A 12,533-nucleotide genomic window follows, 5' to 3' on the forward strand; every position below is an offset into this window, starting at 1 on the left:
ATTCATTGGTGGAGCAGAGCTTTCAACCTAAACACAATGGATTGTTAACAAAAAGCATTAAATCCATTTTTAGAACAAGCTGAAACTGAACCATTAGTTGAATCAAGTGATAGTGGTGACAATGTGAACTGGTCATTATATGTTGACACAGATAGTGAAACTGAGGCATACGGCACTGTGCATACAAACCGCCGTGATATTCCGGGTGAATGAATGCTCACTGAGGTTTGAGTAGTTGCATGGCAAAAAAGGCAAAATGACTGCAATCAAGTAGAAAGACAAGAAGAATGTTAGTCCCCTAAGCACTGTTCATAATGTAGCAACTTTAATATCCATGTCAGGGGAAATATGGAAGTCACTAAGATAAATTCAAATGAATGACATCTGTCTTTGGTATACTTAATAATGTTTGCATATTTGCCAGTGATTATGCCATTTACAAAGTTGGGATAGTTACTCAAAGAAAGTAATCCATTACAAATTACTAATTACTTCTCTCATACTGTAATGGAATCTTTACTCATTACTTTCTAGAAAAAAAACAATTACATTATGGTTATTTATTTTATATACTAATTTATTTATTTTTACTTTACTCTCTAAACCCATGCAACTACATACTTTTTGGAACATCTACATATTCTGATAATATTTTAATAAGGAAGAAATAACCAGTAACAGAGAATGTAAATTCAGTAGTTAAACAAGTACATTACATGCCTTACACTAGCACTGCTGTGCCATTATTTCACAAAAAGAATTCTTAATAAAAAATACATCTAATAATGAAAAATAAAAAGGATTTAAACACTCAAATTCAAAATGGCAAAATACAGGGTAAGTCAAAATTATATTAACACTAATGGTACTGCTATGCATATACTTATATACAATTTTTGTGAACAATTTATGTGAGACCATAGTGCCCCCAAGACACTGAAGGCTGATGCATCTTATTTATTTTCATTTACCAACATTGCACTACACCTTCCAGTCTATTAGAGGTAAACTTTCTCATCCACAAAATCTGTGGGAGCTAAACTGCCCACACTAGGTACCTTGTAATAGCTTAGATACTCAGCCACTCAAGATGTACAAAATACCAAAGTTTAAAGCAAAGTGATATTTATTAACAAAAATGAATCTGCATAATAACAGCAAAAAAGAACACTACCAAAATCTGGATATTATGTTTTAATTAATAACACCCTTATTTTAAAGTCACAAAGCCAGGAATATCAAAACAACTATATCTATGAAGGCTGAAGAACAGCATAAATAATGGAGACATTTTTGCAAATGAGAGAGAGTAAGCATCATTAGGTAGCCTGTCAGAAGTCAGACTGGTGTATGGACAGTGTGCTGATGTCCAGCTGGATGAGCCCCTTTATACTGTAATTAGAACTCAGCAATGAGCGATCTGTTTTTATATTTTCCCATTATGCATGGTTCTGGACCACGTAATGTTATTCACAGAAAATAAATAAATAAATAAATAAATAAATAAATAAATAAATAAACACTCCGATGATGGACAGCTCTATCTAAAAGCTTTGATCATGAAATTACATGCTAAATACCTCATCTTATTAAAAGTGTTTGTTTATGCTATATCCAATTTTCCAATTTACTCATTTACCAGCCATTCTCAACAAAGATTATAATGTGTAATAAACGCAGACAAAAAGAAAAAAAATGTATAAACTTAGACAAATGATGAATCAAAATATAATCCAGAGACCCACATCTGTTACTTTATGCAACACACATGTCTGAGTAAAAGTTTACCTTGAAAAAGCTTGCCTAAATAACTTGCACTGAAAACGGTTTACTGAATTTTTTGAACAAAATGTCTGCACTCACTAAATGGTGATTTGTCTCACAGCCGTAATGGCTAAAATACACCTTACTTAGTTAAAAGACTTTACATTTTGGACTAGCATTAGAGCTTTGGTAGTTATGTATCAGTGTTAATGTATGTGTATTTCATGATTGTTGTTTTTGATAATTTTGAATTATTATTTTCATGAGTTTATTTTATTTCTGATAGTTTCAATTGTAATTCTGTAACTGTGTACTGTCCTGTTAAAAGTGCTTATGTTCCTTGTGCTTTCTGTGTGGAGCCCCAGGAGGCATGGCCACCTTAATTCACTACCCCTGAGTCTGTCCTCTGACTATAGAAGTCTGCTGTAAAATTCAGGTATTGGAGATCATTTGTTTCTTATGGAGTAGTGCAAGTATTTATTTTCCTGTCTGTATTTACTGTTGTTTTGATTATTTTTTCATCTGCTCTTAGATGATCTTTTTTGCTTTCATTTTGGGACTTGTTTGCTGAGACTGGTTATGATTCAAATGTCCTTCTATAGCTAAAAAGAGAATGAGGCCTCCTATAATGACCATAAATACAGGGGCTTTAACCTAACCAGCCTCCCCATGGAGACTCACCCCATATCAAGCTAGCCTGAAAACTGCTAACTTCAAGCTTCTGGCCTAGAAAACCCCAAACAAGGCAGCTGACAAAATAACAGCAAACATCCCCCAAAAAATATCAAAAGCCCCAGAAGAGAAGGATGACTGAAAACCTTGGCTTGTGCATTGAAGGGTGACAAAGAATCTTTATAAATGAAAAGGTTTAATATAAAAATAGAACAAATAGAAAAATGCAGCAAAAATATTCAAAAAAGCAAACATAGACAATGCAGTTTCAATGACCTTTTGTTTGCTGCATTCACTGCCTGCACATTAACACCACTCACTTGCGGTTAGGGGTAACTTCACCTGCATTCACGTTCACCAAGTCCTTCAAACCAGGATCATTCACCAGTGGCCTCATGCTAAGGCTAGTAGCCTCAAGCAGTGGAAAGGGTCCAATAAGTGTTGTTCTTTAAGTGCTTGATCATCCCTCTCTTTCTTACACACACACACCTTCCTTTTATGGCTAGCTTCTCAGGATAGCTCTACCCATGTTCACAATTAATGAACACCTTTGCTGCATCTTTCTCCCAGGACCTTGGGGCACCCCTACTGAATCTTCAAGCCAAAAATACCACTGCCTTTACCACAATTAACCTTTGCAATTAACCTCTTCACATGTATTGGAAGACTACTGTGGCTAATCAGAACAAGTAACAGAATAAGACTTTATTCCTGATAACTATAATATTAAGACATTTACATTTTATTACTAGGTTTCTTTTCATTATTTACCTTCTGTGCATGCTCAATTCTTTCTCTTTCTAAGGTTTGAGTTACAGAAGCAATGTCTTCCAAAGCTTTCATAAGTTGGTCACCTGGTGATACAGATTGCATCAATAACTGGCTTTGCCTCTTGAGTACTTTCTGCTCCACAAGCATCTAAAATAAAATATACACAGCAATCAAAAATCTCACAGTGGGTATTTAGTATCAGAAATATTATTAAAATGTATTATTGTTAATTAAGATAAAGTAATGATATAAGGAACTTAAAAATGTGCAAATAAAGCAGCAAGATATTTTTCAGTCATTGAATATTTCATAATTGCAATTATTGTACTTTTTATGTGGACAGAAACCTTGGTTGACGTAGCTTTATCATCAGAAATCACTTAACATTTTCCAGGATCTTTAATACATCTGCCGAGAAGCTGCAGACTGCCCAGTTGGCCACAGGAATTTTGGTCAGTGAATGAGGATAATAATGGTTTCACAACTTCTCTCCTTAGGAAGCTTGCAGGCAATTCAGCATCAACACAGACATAATTAGCTTCATGTCGGCAAGAAGAACAAGCCCAATTTGCAAGCTGCTTTCAAATCTCAGTATTGGGCTGCATGTGGGATCCTGTGACGATGAATCCTATGAAATTCCCATTTACTCATAATAGTACAAGTAGAGATTGGAGGCAGATATTTTAAAGCTTTCTCTGGCAAAGTGTTGGACTACTTACACTGGACTCTTCAGTGATACGAAAAGTAATGGCATCACTAAGTGCACTTAGAGGAGAATAAACTGGGAATTCTCAAGTTTGATGGGTAAACAGTAAGCCATTTTAAAGTAGATTTTGGCCAACCTTTCTCACATTTCCCATTTATAAAATTCAATAAAAATACACATGTTAAAGGTGGGGTACAGTAACAGCACATAGTAAGCAATAATGTCAAGTAACCTGATATTCTAAAATGTACAGCTTTGGACGCCTGTAGGAAGCAGAGAGTGAGATTATTTATAACAGACGATGCAACCAAGAGAGATCTTTACAAAGAACTAGACATTACTTTCATGTAACTGAAGAGTGAGCCTATGTTGGCTTTTCAGTTAGTCCGGTGGTAGCATGTAGCTATTTAACCAAACTGTACTGTGTTAAGGTTGCCTTACTATTCAACACAACTGACTACATGCATCCAGGCAGGTAGAAGAAAATCCAAAAGTAGAATGTCCCAGTTGTTATGATGCATAAGGTTTCTTGGAGGAAATTACCACAAGATGAAAACAAACAGGAAAAAAAGATTGAGTAACCAAAATCAAATGACTGAGCAAAAATCTAAATTCGAAGTTCTAAAGGAACTTTATAAACATGACTCTAAGTCCTGCTTGAAAAGAAACTATCACTAACATTCTTTGAGAGATTCTACATATATCCACCTAGGGATAACGAGTGTTGTGGCCACTACCATATTATATTATCAATCCTAGAGATGTCAGAAGTGTGACAGTGTTGATCACATGACATGACTCTGAGTGTCATATAAACAATAAAAGTGAGACGTAACTCAAAATAAACTTGTTCGAAACATGTTACATTAATAAAAAAATTCACGATATATTTACTATCCTTGATGTAAAAAAACAAACTAAATAAAAATTATACATATAAAATGTTAATAATCCTATAGCAGTAACTTTCTGAGGTGCTGCTGTAGAGTTTTTCAATCAAGACTAACAACATCAGCGGTTTGATTAAAAAAATGAAACACAGAACAAGATATGGTGTTAGTGTTAAGGAAGAGGGCGTTCACAATAGGAGATAGCTCTGTACCGTGATGAGGCTGGAATAGTGTATGGAAAAATTCAAAGGGCTGACCATCCACAAAGTGTACAGTTAGTTGAGCGCAGACTGTACTTTTGAAGGTTTTGGGCAAATAAGGAAGATCTCAGATTGGGCGAACATTATCCAAAATAGAAGAATTATTGTTTTGCTTTTTCAGAATAGGAATTCTATTTCCATGACAAATTGTAGTAGGAACAGAACAAGCAAAAAAGGGCAGGTTAGTCATGGGCGTTATAAATACAATATGCAGTGTTTGACTTTATTAGACAAGTGCGCTTTGGATTCACAAAAATGGTGGCTGGTATGGAACAATTCCAATTCAATTCATACTCTATAGAGACAACATCTAGGCACAGGATACTAGATTCATGAAGATATAGTCTAATAACATTATAACAAAGATATGGCCTTTTGACACAAAATACGGCCAACATCATTACTGAGGAAAATAAAATTCTAGCTAGGTGGGGTTCACAGTTATTCATAAGCTACAAAGCCACAGGTCTAATGACAGGCCAACTGGCTTAACACCTACATGGCAATTAATAATATCACAATTACATGCTGGACCAGTATGAAATGAAGATTATGTCTAACTGACTTCAGTTATATCTTTTAGACATTCTAGAAACACCTTTCGGTACTACATATTGTGCCTGGGCACCACTGTCTGCCAATCTTATCTAGAACAAATTAAACAACAAAAACGTCCATTTATTAAAATATAAGTTTTTATTTGAACACACAATCAACAAGAGGAAGGTTAATTATGAGAAATCAGTGTGGGACACCACATTGTTAACATAACCTAATTCTGAAAAAAATCCCCTCACTATAATCCTTTATTCCTGTGTTTGAACCAATTTTGTACCATTCTACATATTGAGTCCTTAATTCATATTTCATTTAGTTTGATCAATAACCTTTCATGTGATACCTTATCAAAAGTCCTCTGAAAATCAAGATAAATAATATCTTATGCATCTATTTTATAATAACCTTTTGTTGCTTACTCTTTTAATTCCATCATATTAGTGAAACACAAAATGCAGTCTTTCAAACCCATATTGAGTATTTGCTAATATATCTGTTCTTGACGTGCACTGCTCGATTTTTTCCTTTATATAATTTACTTATAATACACATTAAGCTTACTGGACCATAGTTAGATAGATAACCTCGCTGTGCCTTTTTTTTACAAAATATGTTTATTGTTAACATCGACTGGGGGTGACTGTAAAGGACATCACTGACCTAAGATAAAAGGGATCTCTTACAGTATATAGTTGGATGCTGACTTCTGTCAGTTGCTACTGTGACAAGTCTTAGACTAGCTGTGACAATATTTGGAATAAGAGGGATCAGATTAGAAGGATTAAAAAGAAAAAAAAAATTATCAGGCTATCTACTTCTTAAAAAACATGGCTAAATACATTTTCACATTCTATAAACCAGAGAAGCCATACCTCATGAGCAAAGGACTCTGCTTTATTCCGAAGATCAGATTCTAGTTCCAGTTTACTGTGTATTTCATCATATTCTTCTACAGCAAGCAATGACACTGCAGATAATAAAGATTTTGATTAGCAATATCCATGACAGCTCACTAAAATCAATAATTTTCAAAACTTGTAAAGTGTTTCCTTTTTAATTAGAAAAAAGAAGGGCAAAGCAGAATCAATTATATATAAGGCATTGTATTGGAGAACTGAAACAAACATACTGGACCTCATCAATTTCTTCGAACAGGTAATAGATACACTGGATGGGAAAGAACCATATTATTTACAAAGACTTCCAAAAGGTACTCAACCTACTGTCTTATAAAAAAAAATACTAGATGGACTATTCTCTTCCCTCCCAGATGACGGCAGCCCACTACTAATTTTCGGGGACCTGAATATCCACCTGGACAGCCCTCCTGCTGCTGACTTTTACACTCTTCTTTTCCTCCTTCAACATCACACAGATCCATACCCCATCGACTCAAAAGGCTGGCAATCTGCTTGATCTCATTCTCTCACGCAAATGTGCTTCCACAAATGCAACGTCTGACCACTGTTTCATTCAGTTCTCTCTGTTGCTCCCTCTTCTAACTCTTTTCCTTCCCCCACTGTATCCTTCCACTCATACCTCCACTCCATAATTCCCAGCCATTTCTCTTCCATAGTCTCCTCTGCTCTTCCTCCTCCTGACCACTTCTCCTCTCTTGACACCAACACTGTCACATACACCCTATGCTTAACTCTAGCATCTTGTCTTGACAATGTTTGTCCCTTTACTCCTAGGCCTGCATGCTAAAGATCTTCCTGTACCTGGTTTTCAGAAGAACTCCACAATCAACGGACCAACCTCAGGATAGCCAAAATGAAATAGAGAAAGTCAAAGGCTCAGACATACCTGGCTAAGTATCAGTCCCTTCTTGCATCCTTTTCTTCTGTCACCATCAACACTAAGGTAAAGTTCTATCAGACAACAATTAACCACACCACTGACACACGTATCTGTTCTCCACATTCACTTCCCTTCTAAACCCTCTTTCACCTCCTCCTGCAACATCCCTGTCTGCTGATAACTTTGCCACCTTTTTTCAGGAAAAGGAGGCTACCATCAACAGTCAGTTCTCATCCTCACTGCCAGCCATTATGCCTCCTTCCAAACACCACCCAATATTCTCCACATTCTCTCCACTCTCTGCCACTGATGTTTCTGTCCTCTCCAATTACCCCACTACCCGTCCACTTGACCCTATCACCATACATCTCCTGCAGGCCATCTCCTCCTCACTCATTCCTGCAATTACAAAACATCATTAACACCTCATTCGGCTCAGGCACATTTCCTGTCATCTTCAAACATGCTCTAAAAACCCCACTTCTCAAAAAACCAACACTCAATCTGTCCCAAGTGAACAATTACAAGCCTCTCTCTCTACGGTTCTTTTCTTTCCAAAACACTTGAACATGCCGTTTCCATCCAGGTCTCTTCTTTCCTTGTACAGAATGGATTGCTTGATACCAACCAATCAAGCTTCAAGAGGAACCACTCGACTGAGACAGCTCTACTAATGGTGGTCGACCAGCTATGACTTGCTAGAGCTTCCAAAATGTCATTGGTCCTGATCATTCTACAGGGTGGTCCTGATCTAATTATGCAAATCCAGATTGACTGGATGACTTTGATTTATGTGGGGACGATTCTTCATGTCTGTCATCAGCTCGCACACTTCTCAATGGTCCAGGATTTTTCAGGTGATTTTCTATGTAATAAACTTAATAAGTTATAGAGTAAAGAAAATTGGATAATTAGATCTGGACCACCCTATATATCTCTTTGACACAGTCAACCACGACATCCTTCTTGGGACACTATCTTACACTGGCATCACTAGAAATGCTCTCAGATGGTTTGTGTCCTACATCTTGGGCAGGTCCTGGCAAGGAGAGTTGTCAAAGGAACACCAGACATGCACAGGTTTACCCTATTGATAGGTGCTGGTTCCTCTACTTTTCTCTCTGTACACCACCTAGTTAGGTTCTAATATCCAATTCCATGGCTTTTCTTATCAGTGCTATGCCAACGATACACTGGTGTACCTGTTGTTCCCTCTGGAGGATAATACGGTATCAGCTAGAGTCTCTCAACCTGGGTGAAGGACCACCATCTACAGTTTAACTTGCCAAAAAGCAAGCTTCTTGTGCTCATGGCCAGCCAGTCTGTTCAGCTCCCCATCTCTGTACACCTTGGGTCAAAGTTGCTAACACCTGCTAAGTCTGTACGTAACTTGGGTTGGTGACTGATGAGCAGCTATCTTTTTCTGACTACGTTTCTACTGTTTCTCGTTCATGCAGGTCCATGTTGTACATCATCCGCAATATCAGACCCTATCTGATGGAGTATGCTGCACAAATTCTGGTTCAGGATTTGATCTAGTCATATCTGGACTTCTGAAACTTGCTTCTGACAGGAGTACCCAAATGTGCTATCAAGCTGATTGCAGATAATCCAGAATGAAGCGACCTGTCTTGTAGTTAACCAGCCGAGACAGGCACATGTCACTCCTCTCTTCAGGTCACGACATTGGCTCCCTGTAGCAGCACACATTAAGTTTAAATCCCGGATGCTTGCATATAGAGTAGTCAATGGGTTAGCACCTGCGTAAATGGAGACACTGGTGAGGTGTTATGCTCCTTCTAACCTACTCAGGTCTGCTAGTGAATGGCATCTGGTGATGCCACCTCTGTGTGGTATCAAGTCTCAATCCAGACTCTTTTCCCTGTTGGTGGAATGGGCTACCCACCTCCATGTGTATTGCTGACTCCCTCAATGTATTTAAAAAGCAAATGAAGACCCATCTGTTCTATGAATATTTGTCTAATTGAGTGAAGAGAAGAAAAAAAAAAACTAAAGCAAAACCTATGTTCTGTGATCTTTTATATTGTTGGTTCATTTGATATTTAAGTTTATTTGCTTTATCGATTATAATCTATGATTATAAATTATTAGTTATTACATATTTTCACTTCACCTGTCCTACACTAGCTGAACAAACAAGCCCTGGCCTAATGTTACTCGATTAGGTTTACTTCTTTTGTAAGGTAAAAGTTAAAAGTGTCTGCTAAGCAAATAAATGTAAATGTACTGTAAATACTAATTATGCAGGTAATGTGTTCTGGTCATGTCAGGTTGGGGAGCATGCATGGGTACAGCACATCACTACAACCACCACACAATAAAACAGCTCTGAATCCCATTTGGCAACCCCCCAGGCAGACACGTGGTCCAGTCCCACTATCCAGAAATTACCATCTACCTGTCACAGCCAGGTGTAATGTAGGAGTCTCTTGACCTGGTCCAGCTGCTCGGGTTCTCAACAATAAGGATCCTGCAAGCCGGATCACCTTTAGGGAATCTCACTACATGGCCGTAGTGCTGTAACTGATGCTCCCTCACAATGCAGGTAATGTGCCTCATTCGGGACTCCAAAGCGACATAATACAAAAGGAGTCCAGTCTTCATCTCAGGTCACTGGATTGTGTCCATGTCTCACAACCATATGGCAAAACAGGATTCACCAGGACTCTAAGGACTTGGACCTTTGTCCTTTTGTAGTGATATCAGGAGCATCATACGCCCCCTTTCAGCAATCTCAATATCCCCTATACTCTCCCAATCCGTCTACTGACTTCATAGGAAGAGTCACCAGAAACATGAATGTCATTGCCGAGGTAAGTAAACCTCAGACACGGTTGAAGTTCTCTCTGCAGACAGACAAACTGCTGATGGCTGTGTCCAAATGGTCATTAAAGGCTGGATCTTGGTTTTTACCAGGACACTCATAAGCCCAGATATTCAGATTCCTCACTTAGTCTCTCGAGAGCCCTGAGGAGAGCCCCAACTGACTCAGCGAAGATCACAGCATTGTTGGCAAAGTCAAGATCAGTGAATCTTTCAGATGCCCAACAATTGCTGGACCCCCCAACCCTGCCCAATACCTAGTCCATGCAAGCACTGAACAGAGTAGGAGCAGAACACACCCCTGATGAAACCCAGAATCAACTGGGAAACAATGGTTCTGCCTCCACAGGCCGGCCTTGGCATCCAGCAACTTCAGGAGGATTCTGCAAAGTCTCAGAATGTCCCAGAGGGGCAGCTTGATCAATTGAGTTGAATGCCTTACAAAAATTGATAAAAGCTTCAAGAAACTCTGCTGATATTCATGTTTGCGCTCGATGAGAACCCTCAATGCCAGGATGTGGTTGATGGCAGATTTCTTAGGTGTAAAAGCAGACTGCTCTGGTTGCTGGTAGGTGAGCAACTGATCACAGATCCTACTGAGGATGACCCTAGTAAGGACCTTAACCAGCACCAAGAGCAGTGTTATCTCCTTGTAGTTGCCATAATCTAGCTGAACTTTTTTCTAAAATAATCGGGGGCGACTTTAAAGCAGAATCTGAGATAGCAGCGGCTTACTGCGTACGCGGATCAAACACCGTCAGACCCGACCAAGATCTTTTATAGTTCGTTTTGAACGATTATCATTTAAGCTAGAGGTGATGGCACTCCTCAGAAACAAGGAAGATATTATATATGAAAATAACCACATTCGTATCTTCCCTGACTTCTCTCCAGCAACAGCTATTAAACGCATAGCCTTCTATAATATTAAACAGCGGCTACGGCAAGCCAGTGTCAAATACAGCCTCCTGTATCCGGCAAAACTGAAAGTGGAATGGCAAGGTCATTTCTATGTCTTCGCTAGCAAGGAAGAAGCAGAAAATGAATTAAGAAAGCTGATCCCGGGACTATTCTGATACGTAATAGTGAGTTATGGTGGTAAATGATAAATGATAAAGCTAGGATTAATAATCTACTGTCTGATCTATTCGTTTTAAAATACGGGTTTTTTATCAGCATATATTCGTATTATTACTTACTATTACTAGGGCGCTATCTGTTTATGTTTTATTGTGCTTAATTACTTTTTTCTCCTTTTCTAATTATTTCATGTGTACCATAAACAAGACTGTTCAATATCATACCCTTGGTTTACTGTTATTGCTATTACTGCATTAAGACTTGTTATGCTTATTTTGGACACATCTTTAACACCATCACCCAGGTTTATTATCTGGGTGTACCATCCTAATGCACTAAAATTGCTGAAGACTATATATATATATTTTAAGTACAAAATTTTTTTTTTTTTTTTTTTTTTCTCTTTTAAAGACTATATTGGTAACAGATATCTCTATCTTTTAACCATAAAGTGCCACTGCGCTTGTTGTGCTTTGGACGTGCTCTGTCTCTGGGTATGTCAGAGGACTGGGACTGCGTGAAGTGGGTTTTAGCCTCACTTGGGGAGGCAAAAAGGGAGGGTGGGGGGTTAAGCTGCATGGCAACAACTCTTGGGGAAATAGGAAATTAAGACCTAAACTATCTCACTTCCAGTTAAGACTATAAAATGACATCAAAAACTCAGAATCAGTGTCTCCATGATGGGACAGTTAACTTCGTAAGCTGGAATGTTAAAGGCCTGAATCACGAATTAAAGAGAAAGAAAGTACTTTCTCACCTAACAGGTCTAAATGCTAAAATAGTATTTTTACAGGAAACCCACTTACTAAGCAAGGATCAGTTCCGGCTGCAAAAAGACTGGACTGGCCAAATGTTCCATTCTAGTTTTACAAAGAAAACTAGAGGGTGGGAATTCTCATACATAGAACAGTACCATTTGTAGCATCAGATGTAGTATTGGATCCTGAAGGGAGATATGTAATGGTCATGGGAGACTTATCTAACTGTAAAATGATTTTGATAAATGTTTATGCACCTAATGTTGATGATAAGGAATTTATACAAAATTTATTTGCATCCATTCCCAATCTGAACACTCATAAAGTTATAATGGCTGGGGACTTTAATTGTGTTTAAATCCACTTTTAGATAGGACTTCCTCCACAGGGGGAACGGCAACTAACACCGCAAAGATAATTACAAAGTTTA

At 38.0% G+C, this 12,533-nt stretch overlaps 1 protein-coding gene across 1 annotated transcript in view; it reads right to left on the reverse strand.

The window, feature by feature from the left end:
- shtn1 (shootin 1) overlaps positions 1–12,533 on the reverse strand; it is a 283,793-nt gene that overhangs the window by 22,297 nt on the left and 248,963 nt on the right. The window contains exons 8-9 of the mRNA XM_039737252.1: positions 6,494–6,588; positions 3,208–3,354 (exon numbers count right to left, since the gene is read on the reverse strand). Coding sequence (XP_039593186.1) covers positions 3,208–3,354; positions 6,494–6,588 — 242 coding nt within the window. The remainder of the gene's footprint in view (positions 1–3,207; positions 3,355–6,493; positions 6,589–12,533) is intronic.

This window comes from Polypterus senegalus, chromosome 1, assembly GCF_016835505.1.
Source record: "Polypterus senegalus isolate Bchr_013 chromosome 1, ASM1683550v1, whole genome shotgun sequence".
NCBI classification, from domain to species: Eukaryota; Metazoa; Chordata; class Cladistia; order Polypteriformes; family Polypteridae; genus Polypterus; species Polypterus senegalus.